General features: G+C 45.6%; 1 protein-coding gene and 1 long non-coding RNA gene across 17 annotated transcripts in view; one reads left to right on the top strand and one right to left on the bottom strand.

The window, feature by feature from the left end:
- The window catches only part of Aak1 (AP2 associated kinase 1), a 164,159-nt gene extending 148,777 nt beyond the window's left edge, over window positions 1-15,382 (bottom strand). For 7 of the 16 annotated variants that reach the window (XM_017592817.3, XM_017592820.3, XM_039108160.2 and 4 more), the window contains exons 1-2: window positions 1,695-1,839; window positions 1,129-1,514 (exon numbers count right to left, since the gene is read on the bottom strand). In XM_017592817.3, the coding sequence (XP_017448306.1) occupies window positions 1,129-1,291 (163 nt within the window). In that variant the 5' untranslated portion in view covers window positions 1,292-1,514; window positions 1,695-1,839. Of the gene's footprint in view, window positions 1-1,128 lie in introns of all 16 variants that reach the window. The other 9 variants (XM_017592821.3, XM_063286531.1, XM_039108162.2 and 6 more) reach the window with 5 other exon arrangements.
- LOC134486605 (uncharacterized) lies at window positions 2,089-20,010 on the top strand. Its single transcript, XR_010065856.1, has 2 exons — window positions 2,089-2,219; window positions 19,512-20,010. It is a non-coding gene; the product is annotated as an uncharacterized LOC134486605 (long non-coding RNA).
- Window positions 20,011-24,950: the final 4,940 nt, after the last annotated feature.

Genomic DNA, 24,950 nt, shown 5'->3' with positions numbered 1-24,950 from the left:
CACCCGTCCACCACCCTACAACACTCACCATGACAGGCATTTCCGAGGCCCAGGTAGGTAGGGATCCTTGCTTCAACCTCAGCTTCCAGAAGCCTCCTTTTCAAGGGGCCTCGTAGTGCTCATTCTCTAGCTAAGAAACTATCCCCTCCCACCATGTTGCCTTCACTGAGGCCTCCCCCATACCCAACCTCTGGCAGTCTGTAAGGCAACCTACAGCAGGCTGGCCCTATCCAATTAGTTTAAATCGCTTCATGCCAAGGAAATTGCTGCTTTTATTAAAAATAAAAGCACACTGAGCAGGCAATGAGCTGTGAAAAGTATCAGTCTGGCATAATTATGAAGGTCGAGGTTAAGGTTACCAAAGGAACACTCAAAAGATTTCTCTAAAGCCTGGGGCATAAAAATATGTATCTGCATGAGTACAGACAGACAAATGAACACACACCAGGAGAAACCACACAACATCCTCTCCAACTGAGAGAAAACTAAACCAGAGCCAATCTTAAGTAATTCTTAATAGAAGCTAAAAAGGAGGAAAGAGGCCTAGGAGTTCAAAACAATCTCATTGGCTTCTTATGATTTTACCTTAGCTACATCCTGGGGACCTCACTGCAGTTGGGTAAAGAAACAAACCTAATCAAAACAGCAAAAAATGCATTCCCGTTCCCAGAAAAATCCTCTTTGGATACTTAGAGAAATGGGAAAGTTGGGTGGGAGAAGCCCCTCTCTCCTTTAAGATCACTCCCCATCCCCACCCTTCAGCCTCCGCATCAGAATTTAAAGTTTCAAGGAAATGGCCAGACCACCATCCTGCATTTCATGCCATTTACTCTTCACACATACGTTTTTCCATAGGATTAGAATAATTCAAAGGTGGAGATTTCTCCAGGCGCCTCCTCCCCCCCAAATAAAAAGCCACTGAGGTAAACTATTTGGGCAATACTGCCCCCCAAGCACTGTCAATTCCTAGTCTGAGTTTTAATTCTCTCAAGGACAATGACTCGCAAGGAAAGTGCAAGGAGGGAAGGGAGGGTCAGTTGGTCAAAACCCATTCATACAACTAGAAACCAGAGTCTTGCCACATCAGCACACGAATTTAATTCACCGCGCACTAGCTTCCCAACATACCTTCTGCCAAGACCTCGTCCACGGTGACTTGCTGCCTCCCGATGCCGAAGACCCTCCCGATGTAGCCACTGCCCAGGCCTGAGCTGCTGCCCCCTCCTCCGCTGGAGCCCGAACCCAGGCCAGAGCTCCCCTGCTCCCGCCTGGAGTCGAAAAACTTCTTCATCTTTCCAATATGAAACGCCAAGGCAGAATGCCGATGGTTTCTAGGTTCGTATTTGTAGTAAAGAAACGAGATCTAAGGATTTCTTCTCCGGTTTCAGCCCTGAGCAGAGAGCTACGGGAATCCGGCCGTGGGGTGGGGGCTGAGGGACGGCGCCTGCAGGAATATACTGTCAATCGTGCGGCGGGTCCCCTCCTCCTCGGGGAGCGATCGTTTAAGTTTAAACCTGCGATGACAGAGGCAGAGAGAGGATGAATCAGTAACACACTCCAGAGCCCAACTGCCGGGTCCTAGGGGAAGCAAAGGCCGTCATCTAGAGGAAACGCTGCGTGCATTTTCTTCAGGAAAGCCCTGGAAACGCACCGGCCCCCTGCCCGGACCCCCACCCCGGGCCCCGGACACCCACTAGCGGCCGCTCGGCGGCGAGCCCAGCTACCAGCCCCGCGACATGGCCACGGCCGCCGGCCTGCGACGCGAAGGAGGCGGCGCTGCCGCAGAGCCGGGGCCGCTTCGGCGCCCGCCCGCCAGCTGATCCCCGAGCGCCGCGCTGAGGCCGCCCCTCCCCGCGCGCGCGCCCGTCGGCTCCGACCACCCACCCGGAAGTGACCCGCCACCGGAAGTGCTTCTTAGGGCTGCGCAGCCCCTGCTCAGGGCCGTCTCGAGTGCACCAGCCGTAACTACAGAGTAAAAGAAATCGATGGCAAGAAGGGGACCAGAGAAGGGGGAACTCGGGACAGAGACACTTGAAGAGAACGTTGCCGTAGTCCGGCCGCTGAGCACCCTGGGAAGGGTAGTTCGGTGTAATCTGGCATCTGGACTACAATTCCCAAGATGCCCCGGGAGCGAGCGCACTTTCGGACGCCGTCTCCGGGACCTGGAGGTGATAATGAGGTGGTGCAGAAGTGAAGCTTCGGGTATTTAAACACATCCGGTAAGTCACCAGAGACTACTTTTCCAGCTGCTCGTCCCACTCACTGGAGCCATTTTATCTATGGCCTGGCCTCATGGACCGAGGCACTCTGGGAATTGTGGTTTCACATGAGTCCGGACTGACACCTGAAGGACGCGGCTTAACTGCCTCGCCCCAGTTGGGATTGGGAGTTCCCCGACGTCACGGGAGCTGAGGTACTGAAGGCTTGGGGGCTGGGGAGAAGTGGGTATGATGCCAGCAGGGAGCCAAGCGGAATCTCAGTGCTGAAGGAAACAAAGCAGGTGTCTTCCGGCCACCGACCACGATAAAAACTCCAGAGAAGCCCGAGAATCGAAGAAGGAACTGCGGGACACCCAGTACACGGAGCATCTAAGGACCAGGGTACAGTCCATCCTTGGGCTCCACCCCAATCCATGGCTTTCCACCGACCCAGACTTGCCTGGTCCTCACCAGACAAATTCAGGCGGGAACTTTAGACACACCTACTGCTTTCTCTTCCAGAATCTTAAAACTAGAAGATGCTGGGTTTAAGCATCGCTTGGGTGAGGATAGAGTACAAGGCTGTGTGCTTGGCACCTGTCAAATACTGAAGCTTTGGAAAGGAATTGAGATCTCTGCTCCTAGATTGCCTCACAGAGGATATTGATGCGGTGCCAAATCCTTGCCTTCCCTGCGCCCTCCCCCCAAGAAATACATGTTTTTTCTCTTCTTTGACATAGGTTATTTTTCTCCTCCGCCAGCTTTCCACACTTCTTGATTATGCAAACGCCCTCTTACAGTTCATCCCAGAATTTCTACTTCAAGCACTTGAGGAAGATCTAGAAGGGTGGCCCCCAGCAAGTAAAAAGATGGCTCTTGACTAATCTGAATGTTGAGCTGGGCTGAGCTGGCGGTGGCTGCTGCGGTTTCTTGTTTCATGTGGTGCCATAGTCATCTAACTCCCCAGAGAGAGATAGCATCTTTCCTTCCAGAGAAGCCAGCCTTGCCACCTCGGTTCACACAATCCTGCAGCCACCTTGAGGGTGAGACTCAGCACCTGCTGAGCATCCCTTTAACTCAACCCACGGGATGTGCTCTCCTCACCTTCCTTAAAAGGCTTGATTTCTGTCTAAAGAAGCTTGATGTGTATCTTAAAATAGATGGGAAGTCTTATTGGGCTGATAGACCCTCATCTTTCTCAGCACCTGTTCATTTTGAGGGACTTTTAAAGAATGTATTAGTTTCTCTATCCATCCAGCCCTGTTGCCTTATCAGGTTTTACTTTTCTCCACTTTTCTGGTACAGACCAGGTTTGCCCAAATCTCAAACCACACTTCAGACAAAGTTTTCCAGCGGGAGCAGCTTGCTCCCATTGAATAATATGTATTTACTAGGTAATCAACCTGAATGAAAAGCCACTGTTTAACAGAAGGGGACTGTAGCAATCATTCCTATGTATTGATGAGTGAGTGAGTGAGTGAGTGAGTGAGTGAGTGAGTCAGAGAGACAGAGAGACAGAGAGGCTTTGTCATACTTTGTAAATTGGCTGGCCTGGAACTCAACTTCATAGACCAAGCTGGCCTCAAACTCACAGAGAACTGCCTGCCTCTGCCTCCCAAGTGCTGGAACACATTTTTTTTTAAAGTATAGCTTGATTACAGTCTGAGCGAAAATAATTAAGTGACTAATAGGAGACTAAATCTATTTTCCATCCTTTCAGAGACTAATGTTTATTATAATAGCAATTATAGCTCAGGTTTTCTAGTTTTATATAGATTATATTATTTAATCCTCACATCAACCTATGAAGTACAGTACTATTTTTAAGATCATTTTAAAGGTGAAGAACTGAAGCACAAGGTGGATAATAAGCCCAGAATCGCACTGGCACCAGCTAGCAACACCAGGATTCAAGCTCAAACAGTTTGGCTTCTGAGCTCAAACTTAAAACTGTTTACTTAGGAGGAAGAAACTGACAAAAAGCCTTGAGCATGAGTAGGAATCTATGTGGCTCTCCTCAGCTTTAACCATAGAACACTTAGATCTTGATACCCATTAACCACAAAACCAGAGCTCACTAGTTCTCGAGGACAAAATAACCTCAAATGAGCCATTCTAAATCTGCAAACTTAACACGCTTTCTACAATGCGTCGCACCACACCTTGGGCCCCTGACTAGCATTTCATCACTGCATCACTCAGAGTCAAGGAACTGTCTTCTGCTTACCTCCTTAGACATCCAACACAATCTTTTATGTAGAGTGGGTTCTTAATCCCAACGTATCTGAATTACACAATTGCCTTTAGCTACCAGAAAAGAGCAATCTGAGGTGGGAAGATGGATCAGGTGAGCTTGAAATGGCTCTGGGAGGCACTGGTTATGTCCTGCTTAAAGGAAACTGACATTTGCTCTGCAACCATGTGTCGGTTTCTGTCTAAACACTTAGCACAGTATCTTGTTCAGTCCTCACAATTGGTGTTGTCTGGAGAATTGATACTATTGGCTGAATCAAAGTAGATTCTGTTACACTGGTATCTTCCATTCTGTATGAATACCGGAGACCGTGTATTTGTCTTCTGAAGTTTGAAGGGAATTATTTGCCCTGTGTTGTTGCAAAATCAGGCATTGTGAACTCTGTTATGGAAATGAAATGATGAGCTTTGTCATAGTTAGGTTTCCATTTCGAGGATAAAACACAGTGACCAAAAGCAACTTGGGGAGGAAAGGGTTTCTTTCAGCTCACAACTCTCAGGTCACACTGCATCACAGACAGTAGTTAGGACAGGAACTTGGGGACAGGCGATGAAGCAGAGGATATGGAGGAACACTGCCTACTACTGTCTTGTTCCTTCACCAGTAGTTTCTCGGGACTCTCTTCAGGAACTCTAACCTTAAGTAGACTCAGACCTCAGCTTCTCTCCATGGCCCCTTCAATCCTGGGGCTTCAGATGCCTCTGAGGTGCAGCTTCAACAGTGGCCTCTCCCAGCCTCTTTCCAGGGACTTCAGCCCTCCCACACAGTTCCAAGCCTGAGTGCTCTCCAGAACCCTTCATGCCTTCCAAAACAATACCACCTGGGAATCGTGGACTACCGAGCTCTACCAGATGAGATGCAGCCTTGGGCTGCTCTGTGTGCTGAGCCTGAGGAAACACCTCCCAGAAGAGTTTGCCTCCATGATGCTTGTCTCTTCTTACTCACAGCTGATTTTGCAGCCCCAGCTGACCAGTATAGATTGTCCAGCAAAGCAAAGGTTTTTAGCAGTTCTTAATTCAAAATGCCAAATGGCCCTGATAGAGTCTTTAAGGGACTCTCGAGCTTCCCTCTGAAACGTCACAAGCCAGGCCTCCACCGTCTGCACTGCTCTTAGGTTTCTCTTTTTTTTTTTTTTAAAGATGTATTTATTATATCTGAGTACACTGTAGCTGTTTTCAGAAGGGGGCATCAGATCTCATTACAGATGGTTGTGAGCCACCATGTGGTTGCTGGGAATTGAACTCAGGACCCCTGGAAGAGCAGTCAGTGCTCTTAACCACTGAGCCATCTCTCCAGCCCAGGTTTCTCTTTTGAGTTCCCACAATAGCTCATTAAGCTCTGAACACTCAATGGCTTTCCTGGCCCAAAGTTCCAAAGTCTTTCCTCAACCCTCCCTGAAACGTGGTCATGTTTGTTACAGCAACGTCCCCCATTATCCTGGTACCAATTTCTATATTAGTTATTTTTCAGACACTCTGATAAGCAACATGACCAAAAGCAGCTTAGGGAAGAAAGGGTTTATTTTTATCTCCAGCTTATAGTCCATCATCCAGGGAGATGAGGATGGGAACCTGGAGGCAGGAACTGATGCAGAAGCCATGAAAAGGTGCTTCTTACTAGCTTGCTCAGCCTGCTTTCGGAGAGCATCCAAAACCACCTGCCCAGGGGCGGCATCACCTACAGTAAGCTGAACTAAGGTAAGGCCACATCAATCAAGAAAATGTACCACAAGCTAAATGGGTGGGGACATTTTCTCAGTTGAGAGTCCATTTTCTGATATGCCTCTGGCTTGTGTCAGTTTGACATAAAAACTAAGCATCACACACGAGAAGAAGACGTGAAAGGAAAAACAACTTTAGAAAAAATAAAAGGACCTCAAAGGCCCCAGCCGAGTGACACATTGTGTTGAGTTTGTACCTCCTGACCTTGACAACAATCCTGACTTCATTTTATCCATGTGGAAAAAAGAGGCTGCATGGGGCTAAGATATCAACGGTTGCTACACACAAAGCCACAAAGAGCAGAGCCAGAGTCAGAACCAGACTGACCTCAAAACCCACATCAGGTTCTGTGCTATTTCTGTGTTCCATTCTGTGTTGTCATCTCGCAGCCGGGTGGAACTTGTTAGAAATGCAAACTGTTGGGCTCCGCCCAGACCTGCAAAATCTGTAGGCTAGATAGAGACAATGTCTTCAGACACCTAGAAAATGCCAGCCGGTGTTCTGGTACAGCTACTGCTTAGCTGAAAGAACTGGTGAAAACCAGACCTGACTTAAAACAAAAAAAAAACTTAAATTGGTTTTGTTTCATCCTCTGGTTAGAAAAAAGAACAACAGATTTACTGAAAAAAAAAAGTATTGAAAAGAAGGATTTCTAATTTGATTTCCTTTTATCATGTTCTATATAATACAGCTGTGTGTATATGTGTATGTGTGGTGTACGTAGGGTCTTTTTTAATGTTAATGTGTTAGCAGGTACCCACACACATATTTGATTCCAAAATTGGTGTGAATGTTGTCCTCTATCTCTTTCCACCGTATCCACTGAGGCAGATGGCTCACTGAACCCAGAGCTCGCCATGTTAGCTGATCTGGCTAGGCAGCCACTTGGAGGATTCCCTATGTCAGCCTTTTGCTTCTGATTACAGGTGGACCACGGCACCCACACAGCTTCTACATGGGTCCTGGGGATCCAAACTGCTGTCCTAGAACTTGTAGGGAAAGCACTTTACCCACGAAGCCATCTCCCAAGACCACATAAACTCATTTTAAACCATGTTGGATTGTGTTGTGTGTAATCAACTATTTCTTATTTATGTATTTTGTACATTTTTGAGTTTTCCATGTCATTCGCTATTCTCTAAAAACTACTTTAGTGGCTGCTTAGCCACCCCCTCACTATGCAATATTTTTGTTTTATTTTAAAATGTTGCTGTTACACACACACACACACACAAACACACACACACAACTAGAATGAACATCCTTTTGTTTGCTGCTTTGATTTTTTTCTAAGGCAGCTGTTTGGTAAATAAAATATCTCTAAAGGTATGATTGTTTACAACTAGAGAACCAAAACACCCAGAACAGTTCCTGGGTTTACACTCAGTTCACTGACTTGGCTCACAAAAATTTATTAAGTGCCTTACATATCATAATGGACAATATATATTTCCTGCCAAACAGATGTTCCCAGAAGAAAAGCCACACCTATTTCAAAGATTTTCCAGGGCTGATTGACTGATTAGTGCTTCCTGATTGGTCAGAGTTGGAATGTTGCATATCCAGAGCCAGATTATTATGGGCTGCCTTTAGCCCCCTCAGTGACCATTCACTGCCCACCTTCTTATCTGACCTAAAGAACTTGAAAGAAAACTATTGGGATGTTTGTTTCGCTCAGCAAACCCAAGGCTTTGTTTGTTCAGCCAGCAACTCCAAGGCTAAAAATGTCATCAGATAGCATTCGAAGCCTGCTGCAGATTTTGCAGCCCCTCCCAGCCATGCTTCGACCAGCCTACCTGATGTTCCCAGGATGTAGTTGAAAAGCACCTTGCTGGGGCTGGGGATTTAGCTCAGTGGTAGAGCGCTTGCCTAGGAAGCGCAAGGCCCTGGGTTCGGTCCCCAGCTCCGAAAAAAAGAACCAAAAAAAAAAAAAAAAAGAAAGAAAAGAAAAGAAAAGCACCTTGCTCTGTGACTATCAGCTCTGTTACATCAACACTTTGGACAAACTGAGCCGGATGATGGTGCTGGTAGTGGCAGTGGGGCACATCTTTAGTCCCAATACTTGGGAGGCAGAGGCCAGTGAATGCCTGAGGTTGAGACCAGTTTGGTCTACAGAGTGAGTTCCAGGACAGTCAGGACTACACAGAGAAACCCTGTCTAGGAAAAAAAATTTTTTTCATAAAACTGATACATACTAAAGCATGGTTTGTAGACAGCCTAAATCTCTCTTCCCCCTCATATGTAACTCTAGAATAAGCCACTTCAGATTCCTGAAGTGAGAGCTGTGTTTTGCATTGTGCTGAACCTAAGTTCTTCCCACTTCAGAAGGTCAAAATGGTCCTCCCTCAGGTCAGTGATAGAACACTTTCATGACTCTGAGGTTGAGTTTTGGTTGTTTTGAGACAAAACACAAAATACACAAAATAGCCTCAAACCCACTCCATACCTAAAGCTGGCCTTGAACTCTTGACTCTCCTGCCTCCACCTCCAAGTACTAGCATTATTTTTGTGTTAATTTATTTATTTCTCCATTGTTTTATGAAGCAGCTATTAAAAGTAGAACCTATGACCTGAGCTAAGCATTGTGTTGCAACACTGCAGTCTCAGCACTTAGGAAGCTGAGGCAGGAGGTCTGGGAGTTTAAGGTCAGCCTCAGCAATACAGGGTATGTCTCACACACACACACACACACACACACACACACACACACACACACACACACACACACACACGTGCCCTCAGCCAAAGGCTTCAAGTATGCTGCTTGGCCTATGCTTCCTAAACAGCTAACAGTCTACTCTGTCTTGAGTCTGCTGGCTCCAGAGCTTCCTGAGCCTGGCAGGTAACATGAGCTTCTCTGCTTCTCCAGGAGGGAGTGTCCTGTTGGTAGGAGGTAGTTACATAACAACTCTTCTTTTTTATTGCAGACACATAGACACATGGGCATGCACATGATTAAAAATTCAAATAAATCTTGATCTGGAGAGATGACTTAGAGGTTACGATATATCTCCAGGGGCCTGTCATAGTGGTGCACACCTTTGATCCCAGTGGTTGGGAGGGAGAAGCAGGTGACTCTCTTGAGTTTGAGGCCAGCCTGGTCTCCATTGATTATGAGTTCCAGTCCAGCCAGGGCTACCTAGTGAGACCCAAAAGCAAAACAAAACAACAAAATAAATGTCTTCAGTAAATCTCATCCAAAACAGTAACCTGCTTCTTTGCATCTGTGCCCTCAAGCTTTGGCAGCTGAAGCACCTTTTCAAAAAGAGACTTTTACTGTTTGCTTTGTATAATACTTTTTCGAGATTTATTTCTGTGTGTATGAATGTTTTGCCTGCGTGAAGGTGTGTGTGCCATGTGTGTGCAGTGTCTGTGGAGGCCAGAAGAGGGCATCAGAACCTTGGAATTGAAGTTGCAGACAGCTATGAACCACCTGTGGGTGCTGGGACCCACCCTCCTTAGGTGCTCTGCGTGAGCAGCTAGTGCACTTAACCAATGACGTTATTCTAGCCCATTGTTGAATTTTTGTTGTAATGGTGACCTGCACGTCATTAGATGACCAGTGTTGCTATGAGTCTTCATGTTATTCTGAGTTAAATAATGGATTTTTAATTTTGTTTTTGATTCTTTGTGAATTTCCCATCATGCACCCCAATCCCACTCATCCCCAGGTCCCTTTCTTAGAATCTGCCCTCTACCCTTGCAACCTCCTCTTTCCCCACCCCCAAAGGAAAACAGACAAACAAGCAAGCAAGCATCTCTTTGTGAAAGCTGCAGTGTGTCACGGTATGACACATGGTGTATCCTTTGTCCACACATCTTTACTTGTAGATAGATGTTCGTGACAGTCAGGCACTGGTCTTGTTCGAGGTCTCTGACTTCTGCTATGCTATCAATACCAGAGACTCACGGGACTCCTCTTGGTTATCCAGTTGTTACCCTGTGTTATAGAGATCCTGCAGCCGTGGATTTGCAGTACTGGCCCCATCACACAATCCAGCAGTTCATAGATGAGGTAGATGTTAGGGTGGGCCAAACTGTATCTGGGCCTAGTTGATAGCTGAGTTGGTCAGCCTGCCAGCTCTTCTGCACCCAAGCCACTAGGACAAGTTCTCCAGCACTGGCCCAGATAGCTTGCCCCATGCTGCAGCTGGTAAAGGGGCAGGGCCAGCTGGTCCACTCCTATGCCCTGAAGGGTATGCTGCAGTAGGCAAGAGGAGAGAAGGGCATCTTTCCTGTGCCCACTTCAGGGCAGACAAGGGACAAGGCCAGCTCTCCCTGGCTCAAGCAAATAAGATATTTTTAAACAAATGTGTTGGGGGATGCTAAGAGATGTCTAATCAGTCTTAAATGGGGACTCACCCTTTTATGATGAAATTGTTTTGTTGCCTGAAGGGCACAGTAGCTAAGGCCTGTAATCTCAGAACTGTTGAAGCAGAAAGATCAGAAGTTCAAGGCCAGCTTCAGCTACATTACAAGTTGGAGATGAGTTGTATGAGACCTTATTTTAAAAAAGAAAAAAGAAAGAAAAGGGAAAGGGAAGGGAAGGAACTGGAAGGGAAAACAGGAAGGAAACAAACTCTTGTATTGATTGTTTTGGCTAGGCACCATTGAACTAAAGGCATTAAGTGATACCCAACACAAAGTGTAGATTGATGTTCCTGAAGCAGTGGGCTGCGGGCAATGGTGGGCAGTGATGAACAGTTCCTGTTCCTCAGAGTCATGTATACTTGAGATCTTCTTCCTGTTACTCCACACCTTGTGATTCCTTGTGGCCCCAGGATACAGTTTGCTCTTGGACTGTGGTCTTTATCTAGGTCACTCTGGGAGGCTTTATACCAGCCATATAAAGACCTAACCCAGTCTGGCCTTAGTCCTGCAAAGGGACACAAAGCACCTGGGTGAATGTTGGCTCGGAGCTGGTCACTCCTCACAGCATGCAAAAACATACACACAAAGCACATGTAGGAATCTTTTTTCTTTAGATGTGTGTCTTGTCTGCATGTGAGTATGTGTGTACCTCATGTGTATCTCCTACCCTCAGAGCTCAGAAGGAGGGACTGGGTACCCAGACACTGGAGTTACAGAAGGTTGAGCACCACCATGTGAACCCGGGCCCTCCTCATGAGTAGTGATTGCTCTTAACCTCTAAGCCATCTCTCTAGGGAGAAATAATGTTTTTTTTAAGGTAACAAGGAGAACTGTTCATTATTATGCCGTGACAGCAAACATTAACTGTACACACAGGCACATTGAAACCTACCCTGTCCTCATCCTGACAGGAGCGGTAGAACCCTATGCACACATCCACCTAGAGCCTTCCTGCCTCTCTTTTTCTGATTGCTGAATCCCAAGCCTCACTTCTTAAGAGAGCCCAGCAATTTCTCCTAACCCATCCCACCTCTGTTTCTGAAGCTATTTCCGGAAAGTGACTGGCAATTGTCTTCTATACCTTGCTTTCTTGCCCGAGCTGAGCTGTCTACCAGTGGCCACCTCCCCACTACAGGATATTTTAAAGAACCAGATAAAAGTCTCATAGCTGTGACTTCATAGTTGTCTTAAAATATGATGCATTCAGGGGCTGGAGAGATGGCTTGGAGGTTAAGAGAGCATAATACTGCTCTTGCAGAGGACCTGAATTTGGTTCCTTGTCAGCCGCCTGCAACTCGAGTTTTAAGGAATATGACACCCTCTCCTGGCCTCTGTGAGCACCAGGCACCCATGTGGTATACATACACACATGTAGGCAGAAAAGTATACACGTGAAATAAAAATAAGTGTATCTTTAAAAAATTAAAATAAGTCTTTAAAAAGGAAGTAATGCATGCTTATAACTGTTGAGTTGCAGACCACAGCCCCCCTCTCAGGTCTTTACAAATCTCCGTGTTTAAGGACTTTCTCCACTTTCCTTCCCAGAACCGTCCTTTCTGCTGGTAGAACTGCAGATCAAAAAGACAGACATTAGACCATGGTAGAAATGTAGTCTTTCCCTGGTGTCTCTGCTAAAATCAACTGTGAAATATCACACATTGTATGTGAATTATTACAGTGTCTGTCAGACATTACTATGTCACTAATTTCAAAATCCCATAATCTTGTCATTTCAGAATCTCTCATGCATTTTGAAGTTTCCTCCAAGGGTCTAGATAATTGCACAAAATAGTATTTCTTTTAGCTTAAAATATTACCGTTATAAGACTTACATCATTGTTTCAGATTCATACAGCAAGGGTTAAATAAAATATTTATGAGCCTGGCATGACCACTTGGGACTGGAATCCAGCACTCTGAGAGACAGAAGAATCCGTAGCTCAAGGCTATCCTCAGTTACACAGTGAGTTTGAGGCCAGCCTGGGCTGTCTTAAGAAACAGAACAAAACCAAGCAAATAGAAACTATCTGTAGCAGGATACATTACCACCATCCATTTTTTTTTTTTTTTTGGTTCTTTTTTTTCGGAGCTGGGGACCGAACCCAGGGCCTTGTGCTTCCTAGGTAAGCGCTCTACCACTGAGCTAAATCCCCAGCCCCCCCACCATCCATTTTAAAACCCCAGTGGATTAAGGCGCTTTCTGGCAAGCCTGAGATGACCCAAGCTTTATCCCCAGGACCTACATGGGGGAGGAAGGAACCAAATCTCACAAGTTGTCCTCTAACCTGTCCTCACAACACAAAACAAGTACATGTTAAAACATTATTTAAAATTAAAATGTCACGTCCTCCTCTAATAGAAATGTCATATTGGAGCATGTATTTCACCCCCTCCAAGACTGTAATACAATTTTATGTTACAAAATTCTCTCATTGCCTGCATCAACATAATTCTCTGTAATAAAATAAGGATGTGCATATAATTAGAAGTTATAATTTCCTGTGAGTTTAGGTTTCTAAGAATTTTTTTAAATCTCCCTCACTGACTTACAACACTGGTCAGAATGACATACTGAGACACACTCAGAAAATGAACAAAATGTACCAGAAATGTATTTTTGTTAAGATTAACTTGCTAACCATTGTAGTGTACGTGTTCACACGTGAGCACAGGTGCCTCTGGAGGCTATAGAGGCATAAAATCTCCTAGGACTGGAGTTACATGTGGGTGTGAATTGCCATCCAGGCCTGAGCCCTCATCTCTCTAGCCCTTCTTTCTTTCCTTACTTTAAATTTATTTTCTTTTATCTATTTATTTTTTTGCCTGCATATAAATGTGTACTACGTGTGTGTCTCATGCCAAGAAGACCAGAAGAGGCATGGGAGTTACAGATGGTTGTGAACCACCACGAGGATGCTGCAAATCTAGCCCAGGTCCTCTACAAGAGCAGCAGATGCGGGGTTGGAGATTTAGCTCAGTGGTAGAGCGCTTGCCTAGCAAGCACAAGGCCCTGGGTTGGATCCCCAGCTCCGGAAAAAAAAAAAGAAAGAGCAGCAGATGCTTTGGGCCTCTGAGCCATCTCTAGAGTACCCTCTCCCCTTTTTATTTGTAGATATGTGGTGCCCGTGTGTGTGTGTGTGTGTGTGTGTGTGTGTGTGTGTGTGTGTGTGTGTGTCAGAGATCAACCTCTGGCTGTTACTCAAGTCCTATATCTTGACCTCCTGTGCATCAATTTCACCGTTCTGTGCCTCCCCCCATCCCCCACAGATGTGAGCACTGGGAGGTTTGTTCAGTGTGTAAATGCAGAGGACTTGAAGACCTTCCCATAACTTACTGTTTGCATTCCTAATGTTAGTTCTGTGAATTCCAGGGCCACCTGGGCTACATAATGAGGCCTTGTTCTCTAAAAGGGTTCTAGTCTCAAAATCACTTTACCTGTATTGATTTCTGTGTCTGTGTGCATGTGCACACGTGCCACAGCACATGTGTGGAGATAAGAGGCCTCCTACAGGAAGCAGTTCTCTCTTTCTACCATATGGGTTCCAGGGATTAAACTCAAATCATCAGGTTTAATAACAAGCGTCACTTATCCTGCAACAGGTCCTCATCTTTGTACAGCAAGCACCTCATTGATCTGTCTTCATTGGCCCCTTAGCCCCTGATAAATTATTTTAATAATTTATCAGCATGCACCTAATTGTTCCTTTTTAAGTTCTTTCAAAAAGAAAGCAATGGACACTCACCAGGCTGAACCACCTTAGTTTCTAGGAAACATATTAAAAGATGTTTTCAAGATTTAGTAAATGACTGCTCTTCTTGCCCCTAGAGGAACTTCATTAGTCCAATGTTCTGAGAAGGGATAGAGAAAATAGAAAAAAAATTCAAAGTGCCCTTTACCAATGCAGTATTTCTTAGTAAAATACTCCTTTTACTGTTAGGGTTAGGAATACAGAAATTTGATTTGTAGACCAGTCTGGCCAGGAACTCAGAGACCCTCCTGCCTCTGCCTCCTCAGAGCTGGGATTAAAGGTCTGTAACACCACACCTGGCTTCATTGTAGTTTATAGTCAAGTCTGTCATTTAACCTAGTTAATAAAAGTCCTCTTTCAAGCCTCCAAGAAAATCAGACTTTGTGGGGGGAAAGAAAATTAATTTTCAATACAAATATTTGTTCACATAAGACTCAAAAAATGACAAACCACAGTGAAGTAACAGACTTCATGTACAGTATATGTGTGCCTGTGTGCTACACAAATGTGGAATTAGGGGGGTGCATGTGTGCTACATGCATGTGGGATTATGTGTGTGGTGTGTGATAGGGAAGTACCTGGCATGAGGTGTGTTTGTGAGGGGATGGGCAGGTATGCGCACCCATGCATGTATGTAGAGACCCAAGCAAGAGCTTGGACAGCTTCTACCCTCAGCATCGTTACCTCCAGACAGGGCCTTTGAGAGAACTGAAAGAAACATTTGGTGTTTGGGCTGGACTGGGGCAGCTATGCCCAGATTTTCACTTGAACACAGGGATTCAGACTCAGGTCCTTATGCTTACGCAGAGGTACCCTTACCCACCGGACCATCTCCTAGACCTCTGGCAGCACTTTAAAGACGAGCTCTCCAGGCACAGTGGTGCAGGCCTGTGATCCCAGCAGCACTCAGGAGGTGAGTCTGGAGGACCTCAAGTTGTAGGCCAACTTGGTTTTCATAGTCTAGTCTCAAAAAAGGAGATGACAATTAAAATAAAGACAGGATTAAAATATTAATAATTTCCCTTTCACATGTGTTTTTAGTGTGTATGTGTGTGTATGTGTGTGTGTGTGTGTGTGTGTGTGCATATGTGTGTATGTGGTATGCAAGTGTGGGTGAGTAGAGTGTACATGTGGAAGCCAAAGGGCCCCTGGGCCTTGGCAGGGAAGTACTTCCAGGAAAGTTCTGCCTGAAGACCCAGAGTCAGAGACATGAAGGTAGGCCCTGGATGTCCTGTCCATTTGTTGTTTTGTCCAGTACAGTCCCCAAGGAACCAGTGGGCACTGGAATGGAAGCTTCCCACCATGTGTTCCCACCCTGGGTTCCGAGGTGAACGCTGTGTCTGACACAGAGCAGCTAAGATGTGTCCTGTTGAGTTGAAACTACACGGTGAGCACTTGAGTGGGCTGCTGGGAGGACGGGGAACAGCTGTGGAGGAGATGGCCTAGGTCAGTGGGTGCAGAGGCCTCTACCTCTACCCACACCCTGGTTCCTGGGTCCTGGAAGCATGGTACCACTGCTAGAGGCCAGGCTCTAGTGTTCAGAAGTCTGCTGTGTCCAGCCTTAATTCCAGGGTAGAAACTCCTCTAAGGCATCCCGTTGTCTACTCTACCTTTTCAAACTGAATGCCAGCCCATCTCTGCTGCTTACCCATATGAAACTGCTTAGAAAGTTGTGTGAGCAGCTGGCAAAGCGCCATCCCAGAACTTCTATTTTTACCTTCTGAGTATAATCAGTGGGAACACACTGTGACCAAACGGCCAATTATGAGTTGATAAGGGCCAGCAACCAGCATTTGCTTTTGTTGTTGAGCAAACTGACAAGGGCACAAGCACAGAAGGGCGGGGAGCATGGCCATATCATGGCCAGACATTTGGGACAGTGCTTTCTGATTTGTTTCCAGAAAGGTTTAAAAATACTTTTTCAAGATCCAAAATCTTAGAACTGGTAGAGACAGGAACATCAGGAGACCAAGTCCATCCTTTAATACACAGTGAGTTCAAGGCCAGCCTGGGCTACATAATATCCTGGGGCGAGAGAGGTTTCAAATTAGTTGGGTTGAAGAAAAAAATTTTTATAGCATCTGGTTTTCTAAGAGTATTGAAAGAGTAAACTAAAGTATGTTCTCGTTCCTTCTTCCTGTAAATGATTAACATATAAGTTTAATTTCCATTTTCTCACAAAAAATAATCTGAGCCAAGCATGGTGGCTGAATGCAGATCTCTGTGAGTTTGAGGCCAGCCTGGTCTACATAAAGAGACCCTGTCTTAAAACAAACAAATCTGCTCTTGAATACAGTGTAGTTAGCCAGGCACAGTGGTGCAGTCCTGCAGTACCAGCAATTGTGAGATGGAGGCAGGAGGATTGCTGAGGTAGAGGCAGGAGAATCAGGAGTTCAAGGTCTGCTTGGCTATATAATAAGTTCTACACAGGTCTGAACCTCATGAAACTATCTCAAAAGATGAAAACATAGTCTGGAGAGCTGGTTCAGTGGCTAAGTGGCTAAGGGCACTTGTCTCCTCTAGTAGAGTAGCTGGGTGGAGTTCCCAGCACACACAGCAAGCAGCTCACAATTGCCTATAACTCCAGCTCAAAGGATGCAACACCTCTTCTGGCCTCCAAAAGCACCTAAATAGACAGACAGACAGACAGACACACACACACACACACACACACACACACAGAGAGAGACAGACAGACAGACAGACAGACAGAGACAGAGAGAGAGACAGAGAGAAAGAGAGACAGAGAGATCTGTAACAAAACAAGACAAAAGGAATATATACACATCTACATCTGGGTTAACCATCCACACATTTATTAAGAAATATATCTGGGGATGGAGAGGTAGCTGAGCAGTTAATAGTAGTGGCTGCTCTTCCAGAGGACCAGGATTTGAGTCTCAGCACCCACAGAGTGGCTTACAACCCTCTGTAGCTCCAGTTCCAGTGTATCTGGTGCCCTCCTCTGCCCTCTGAGGGCACCTGGCACACATGTAACACACAGTCACACATGCAGGCAAAACAGCCCATTATAAAATAAAAAGTAGATAAGGAATCTTTAAAAGAAATAAATTTTTTGAGCAACATGGACTGCTGAACTCTCGAGTGTTCCAGATGAGAATTTGTAGGTTCCACAGAGAGCCTCCCTCTGGCCAGCTTTCGGGGTGATGTCATCCCAGTGTCTTCCGGCATCTGGGACTCTGTCCAGTCGTGGAACCCAGGAGCTTCCCGTTTTTGTTCTGAGTGATGTTTACTGGAAGGCAAGGCTGCTAGTGGATCTCAGCTAGCTTTGTAGACAGGGAAAATGGCTGTGGGACTGGCCGAAAGCTCGACTTTCCTCTGTCATCTTGTTTTGATAGGTTGGCTTTGTTTAGTTTTGAAATTACTTCTTGTGAGAAACCTAGGAAGAATTCTGTAACCCTTCCTCCTCCATCTCCTCTCCTTACTGAGACCTCCCTCCCCAGTTCAGCCACCCCAGCTCACCTGAGATCTGCACACTCACGCATCTGCTTTAGAGAGTGGATGGAGACAGCCAAAACCCACAGGCAGGATGGCTGGGTCTGTACTGCTCAGTTCTCTGGGGACGGGAAGGAACTTACAGTATCTGGGTAACAAAAGTACATCCATCCAAGACTCCACAGATGTGGAAGAGCAGAGCGGGGAACATGGGTTCCTATCTTCAAGTGGAAGGCTGCAACTTGTTCACACCATAAGCACTTTCCTTGGAAACTCTACATAAAGGCAACTCAAGAGAGCCCCAGGTTACCAGGGTGCCGGATGCCAAGAGGTGACCACATAAAGACGTTGCCTGCACTTTAGAGATCACCAAGTGAAATGAAAAGGAAAAGCTTCCAAATGCATGGACTCCTTCCAACCCCAACTCCTACCCCTCGATTAATTGTGAGATCTCGTAAGTATGTACAGTTTTTCTTTAAAAGTTTCAACATAAAAAAAGAAAGAAAACTAGTTCGAAATTTGAGTCCGACACCGGCCTGGTCTACAGAGGGAGTTCCAGGACAGCCAAGAGAATATACAATGAAACCCTGTCTCAAACAAAACAAAACAAGAAGCTAATTAAAACTTTAATCATCAATAGAAACTTCATGCTGAATGTCAGGAGATGAAGTGCTTGTAACAAGGGTATTCAGGCAGGATATGTGTAACACCTGGAAGGTCCACATACACATATTAGTTTGTCTTCTTAGTGCTGTGATAAAATATCTGACAAAAGCAACTTAAAGAAGGGGCTATTGTGACCTACAGTTGAAAGTCCAGTCATTGTCTGTATATATGTGGTGTGTGTGTGTGTGTGTGTGTGTGTGTGTGTGTGTGTGTGTAGCAGCACAGCACAAGGCAGCTGGTTCATGGTGCATCCGCAATCAGGAAGCAGAGAGAGATGAACGCTGGTACTCACTCTCTTCTTTCTGTTCAGCCCTGGACCCCACCCCACAGGATGGTGTCACATGTCACATGAGGGACATGCTCTCCCTCCTAGCTAAGCTGTTCTGTAAATATCCTCAGAGACACAGGGGCGTGCCTCCATTGTGAAATATCAATGTAATTGCATTGGGAATCTCTCATTAAACGCCTGCTGTTGGATTGCCACACCTGTCTTGGAGGGAGTCCACGTAGGACACAGTTGCCACTGAAGGCTAAAACTCTGGAGCTACAAGGCTGTGCTGTGGGTGACCTCGATGGGTGGCCTCTGATGCCCCATTCTAGTTTGAGAAATCATCTCTGGCAAAGGAGAATCACAGAATCTGCGGGCGTCAATGGCAGACACACAGAAGCTCTTCATTCTCCTTGTTTCTGGTTTTCAGGGTAAGACACTTCTCCTCCCTGAATGAGGAGGGATAGAAAAACAACATATACTGGGCAGGGAAAATGGAAGCCTAGAAGGGAGAGACCAGACTGCTCCGGGCAAGTTTAAGACCACCTGCTTAGAGAAATAGTGTTTTAGGGGTGAAGAACACATAGTTTAGGGCTCATCAAACAGTTGTCATTGACGTGTGGGGAATTATGGAGAAAAGGATGAATACAAGAAAAATGGGGACATTATTATGGTTTTCAGAAGAAAAAATGGCAAAGGCAGAAAACTTAGGATTGAGTCTCAGTGCTCTGAAGCAAAACTAGATTTTATTACTTGACAAAGTAATACAACCCAGGTGAAGTCCCTAAGAAAGCAAGAGCTCATGTTTCTCCTCTCTTCCTTGACTAGGTCACCAACACAGGAGCTTGGGAACATGCAGACCACAGTGCCATTAGTCAAGCATTTCATGAGGTTTCTATGATATTCCATAAGGCAAGATGGAGAAACTGAACTAGAGTGCGGTGCTGTGGATGAGGCAGCAATCAGCTGAATTAGGAACAGGAACTGTCAGGATGTCTACAGCACTGAAGCCCAGGACTCCAGCCTGCACCAGGCTCTCACCAATGCTTGGAAAGTCTATGTACTCAAGGTATGCTCATCGGGTTTGTAACAAGGCTACCAGAAGTTGGAGGCAAGATAAACACCAGAAGACTATAAAAGTCAGTTGGGGGCCCTCAGCAGTGAAAGCACAGGTTCTTACACAGGACCTGGGTTTGGTTCCAAGCATATCATGGCTCACAACCATCCAGAACTCTACATGGACATCCCAAATGCAAGTGGTGCATGTACATCCACTCATGCAAACACTCATACATGTCAAATAAAAATGTTTAATTTTTAACATGAATAGTGGGTTAATTTCAAAAGGATGAAATTTAAAAGGGATGGTTAAGAGGCCTAAAATGCACAAACCTGAATGGGTAAAATGCCAACATTTGGCTGGGGTCTGGATGTCCCCAAGCTCACACTATCAAATACAGCAAAACCCCTAAGACTTAGGCTGTTTGCAGTGCCAAGGTAGTGTTTGACAATGGTGGAGGTGGGGCTCCGTTATACCTTGTTAATTTCTGTGGTATAAATATTCCCACCAAAGCCAAGGCTACCCACTGGATGTCACTGAATGAAGCGTTTGAAAGAGGTGAGTAGAAAGGATTCTGTGATATCTCCTGCATACAAATATGGTGATGTAAATAACCACGAAAGAAAAGACAAAGAATATATATTAAGGGCTGGAGAGATGGCTCAGCGGTTAAGAGCACTGACTGCTCTTCCAGAGGTCCTGAGTTCAAATCCCAGCAACCACATGGTGGCTCACAACCATCTGTAATGGGATCCGATGCCCTCTTCTGGTGTGTCTGAAGAAAGCTACAGTGTACTCGTCATATATAAAATGAATAAATAAAATCTTAAAAAAAAAGAATATATATTAAAATTATTAGGAAGTTTAACAAAAATAAAAAAATTTAAAAAAAATTATTAGGAAGGAATGAGTTTTAAGTTTCACTTTCTTTTAAATGGTATCTAATTGTGGGGGGAAGTGCGCTGCTTTTTAATTTTTATTACTCTGTGTGTGTGTGTGTGTGTGTGTGTGTGTGTGTGTGTGTGTGTGTGTGTGAATGCCACAGCATGCTCTTATGTGGGTTCCAGGAATCAAACACAGTTTCCCAGGCTTAAAAGCCAGCGCCTTTATCCTCCGAGCAAGGTGACAGCTCAAAACCTAGGGTTTCGGTATTTTGTTTGTTTGTTTTTATTTTCTGACAGGGTTTCTTTGTGTAGCCCTGCTGTCTTGGAACTCACTCTGTAGACGGGCTAGCCTTGAACTCACAGAGATCTGTCTGCCTCTGCTTCCTGAGTGCTGGGATTAAAGGCCTGTGCCACCACCACCACCACCACCACACAGCTGGATTTTGTTTTTTTAAATTTGTGTGTGTGGGGTTGGGGATTTAGCTCAGCGGTAGAGCACTTGCCTAGCAAGCGCAAGGCCCTGGGTTCGATCCCCAGCTCTGAAAAGAAAAAAAAAAAAGAAAAAAAATTGTGTGTGTGTGTGTGTGTGTGTGTGTGTGTGTGTGTGTGTGTGTGAGAGAGACAGAGAGAGACAGAGACAGAGACAGACAGAGAGAGGGGGTGAGGGAGAGGGTGAGTGCAGTGCCAGAAGAGGGCATTACCCCTCAGGACTGGAGTTACAGGTGGTTGGGAATAATGGGAGTGGGAACTTGTCATCTCTCCCTCTCCCAGGTTTTGTAATTTAACTGTGCATACATATATGTATATGCTGGAGATCCAACCCAGGGCCTTGCGCAAACTAGACAAGCATGTTCATGTTCCTCTTTTTTTTTTTTTTTTTTTGGTTCCTTTTTTTCGGAGCTGGGGACCGAACCCAGGGCCTTGCGCTTCCTAGGCAAGCGCTCTACCACTGAGCTAAATCCCCAACCCCTGCATGTTCCTCTTTGAACTGCACTCCCATTCCATACTCTGGGACTTCTTCAAAATTTACTCATTGGCTCTTGCAAGCTTATGTGAACAGGTTCCTACCACAGTATCAAGTGGTAATAGGTACAAGGAAGGTCTCGCTGTTCTCTGCGGCAGGGCAGTCAAGCCACACCCACATTGAATCACTTTGTTCCAAACACGTGACTCACAGTAAGACTGTTCTGAGATTGGATTGGACCGCCAGGAGGATGGAGCCTCAAAGTCAGGAGCCTAAGGAGCCAGGGACAGAAACGGGCTTTGTGGCTAGAGCTGAGCCCTGTATGTCTGCACCAAAAATGTACAGCTGAACACTGGCTCTCAAACGTGGCCAGGCGGGAAAGGAATCAGGGAAACTGATTTCTGTCCTGAGAGAAAGAAACTTCTTACAGGACAAAGTGGCTGGAGGATCAGCCTGGACTGCATCCTGCTTTATGAGTTTACGACCAGCTTGGGCTTTAGGGTGAGACCCTGCCTCAAAAGAAAAGAGTGGAAAAGGGGGAAGGGAAAGAAAGAGAAACGGAATGGAAAGCAGAGAGCAAGGAAGGGGAGGAGCTGAGACAGAAGAAATGGACTGAAACCAAATCCTGCCAGTGAGAAGGGTCAGAGGTCAGGTGTGGCAGGCAACCCCAGAAACCCTCCTCCAGGTCAGCTTCTCCGGCTGCACCTGTTGCTCTCTAGGTGTAAGCAGAGCACCCTCCCAGGCCGGACGACTGTGTAGCTGGACCTGTAAGTTCAGGATTCCCGAAGCAGAGGCAAGAGAACCACTGCAAGTTCAAGGTCAGCTAGGGCTTTATAAGCAGACCCTATCTCAATCCTCCCTCCCAAAAAGGTAAAAAAGAACAGCAATGTGAGCATGTCGCCAGCTGTCTAGAAGCCTCTGCTTTTCTCCCGATTGTTTCTGTGACCTCCATTCACACACTCAGCCCTTCCCCGCTTCCTGCGTCCTGTTGGGATGAATCTCTGCCATGGCATAATTTCTTTTCTTTTCGTTTTCTTTTTGAGATTTACTTATTTTTATTTTCTGTGTGTGGATGTTTTCTTTGTATGTAATGCCAAATGCACCCCTGGTCAGATGAGGGCGTCAGATCCCCTGGAACTAGAGTTACAGACAGCTGCGATCCAACACATGGATGTTGAGAATGGAACCCAGGGCCTCTGCAAGATCGTCCAGTGCTCTTGACTGCTGAGTCATCTCTCCAGCCCCTAATTTATTATTTTATTTTTAAATAAATATAAAAAATTTGCAAATAAAAAAAATCACACCGAAATTAAGCTGACCGAAACTCTACACAACTCAGTCAATTTCCACACATTTAGAATAGCCTTCTGAAGCTTCATATTGGATTTTAAACTTTCATCACAATAAAATACATTTTTTTCTTCTCTCTTTTTTTTTTTTTCGGGGCTGGGGACCGAACCCAGGACCTTGCGCTTCCTAGGTAAGCGCTCTACCACTGAGCCAAATCCCCAACCCCAATAAAATACATTTTAATGCATTATCCAAAGATTGGATAAATTACAAAGGGAGAGAGAGCAGTCTGAAGTCCAGAGGTCTGCAGCAGCGAGGTCCAGAGGTCTGCAGCGGCAAGGTCCTCTTCCTGCATTACAGTCACAGAATGAGGGCCCATCACCTCCCACCCCTGACTGGGATGTTTTCAATACAGACTTAGGTTTTAGGTAATGAGAGGGTTTCACGGAAGCCGTGCTACCTCCAAACTCCCTTGTTTCCCCTGGGAAACTTTATTTGTGATGGTTCTGCTCCTGTGTCCATGAGTCTCCCCACGCTGGGTTTCCTTTCACTGAAGCATCTCAATGCACTGACTCCCTCTGGTGTTTCCTGCCCTAACGCTCACATTTGGAGAGCAGAGCTTCCCAGGTGGTGGCCTGCACCCTTCTCCTGGAGACTTGAAACGCTGCGTGACCCCAGCACTATCAGCATTCCGCATCTTACTAATTCATTAGCGGTTTCAAATGGCCGTCTTGTGACCCATGTTCCTTCACTTATGCAGAATACCTCTAGATGGCGCCAGGGAGCGCACCTGTCTCGTCCTCTCCTCTAGGTCTCTAGCTGTGTTGTTAGTGTTTGTTTATTTGTTTGTTGAGACAGGGTCTCACTATGTAGCTGACTGTACTGAAACTCTTAGACCAGGCTGGCTTTGAACTCACAGAAATCCTCATGGCCTTTCAAGTGCTGGCATAAAAGGTGTACACCATTTTTAAAGACAGGGTGTTGCTATGTAGCTCTTGCTGGTCTGAAATTTGCTGTGTAGACTAGGTAGGTCTCCAGCTCACAGTAATCCCCCTGCCTCTGTCCTTCCCATTCTGGGATCACAAATGTATGCCACCAAACTGGGTTCCTCCCCCTCTCCTTGTTCTTGTTCCTCCCACTCCACTGCATCTTCTTGGACAACACACTATGGTTCAAGTAACATCATCAAACAGAGGGATGGAGTATTCCCAAATGACAGGTGCTCCCAACAGACATGGTGCTCCTGACCTCCTCCACCTAATCTCACACTAATCTCTTATCGTAAGTCCATATTTCCAAAAACACCAATGTAATTCTTTTTTTTTTTTTTCTTTTCTTTTTTTCGGAGCTGGGGACCGAACCCAGGGCCTTGCGCTTCCTAGGCAAGCGCTCTTCCACTGAGCTAAATCCCCAACCCGTAATTCTTATTTTACAGTAAACAGGCAATTGCCTTAGAAAAACCGTTCAAAGGATGGAGGATAGCTTGGTGCTTGCCTGGTGTGCCTGAGGCCTTGGGTTCCACATGTAGCACAGAGAAAGGGAGGAGGTGGGGCAGAATAAGTGCTCTAACACTACCAATAATGATGTAATTACTAAAATCCAGTTATGGATGCGTGGTTCTTTTTGGTTTTAGGCTATGTTATAATAGTGAGATTAAATTAACATCATTTAAGTAGTTCCTCCCTGTGTGGGTTATCCCCTCAGACTCCAAATATGTCTCTGGACTTGTGTTTCATTTTAATTTTGTGTTTAGAGATTGTTTTTTGCTTTAAAAAAAACTTTAGTTTTATAATTACATAAAATATTTACAAGATCGGAAGTTAACTTAGCTGGGAATGATGGTGAATGTCTCTAACCCCAGGACTAGGATCTTCTGCAGGAAGATCATGAATTCTGAAGCCAGGCTGGACCACACACTGAGACCTTACATGGGGTGGGGGGGGTGGGGGGACAGAATTCCGAAGTTAAATCTCCAGCACCAAACAGCTTCAGATGATGAGGCTTCTGACTGCTTAAGTGGATGCTTTTTGTTTGTTTGTTTGTTTGTTTGTTTGTTTGTTTGTTTTGAG

Source organism: Rattus norvegicus, chromosome 4 (genome assembly GCF_036323735.1).
Source record: "Rattus norvegicus strain BN/NHsdMcwi chromosome 4, GRCr8, whole genome shotgun sequence".
NCBI lineage: Eukaryota > Metazoa > Chordata > Mammalia > Rodentia > Muridae > Rattus > Rattus norvegicus.
This window is presented reverse-complemented; position numbering and strand designations above follow the sequence as displayed.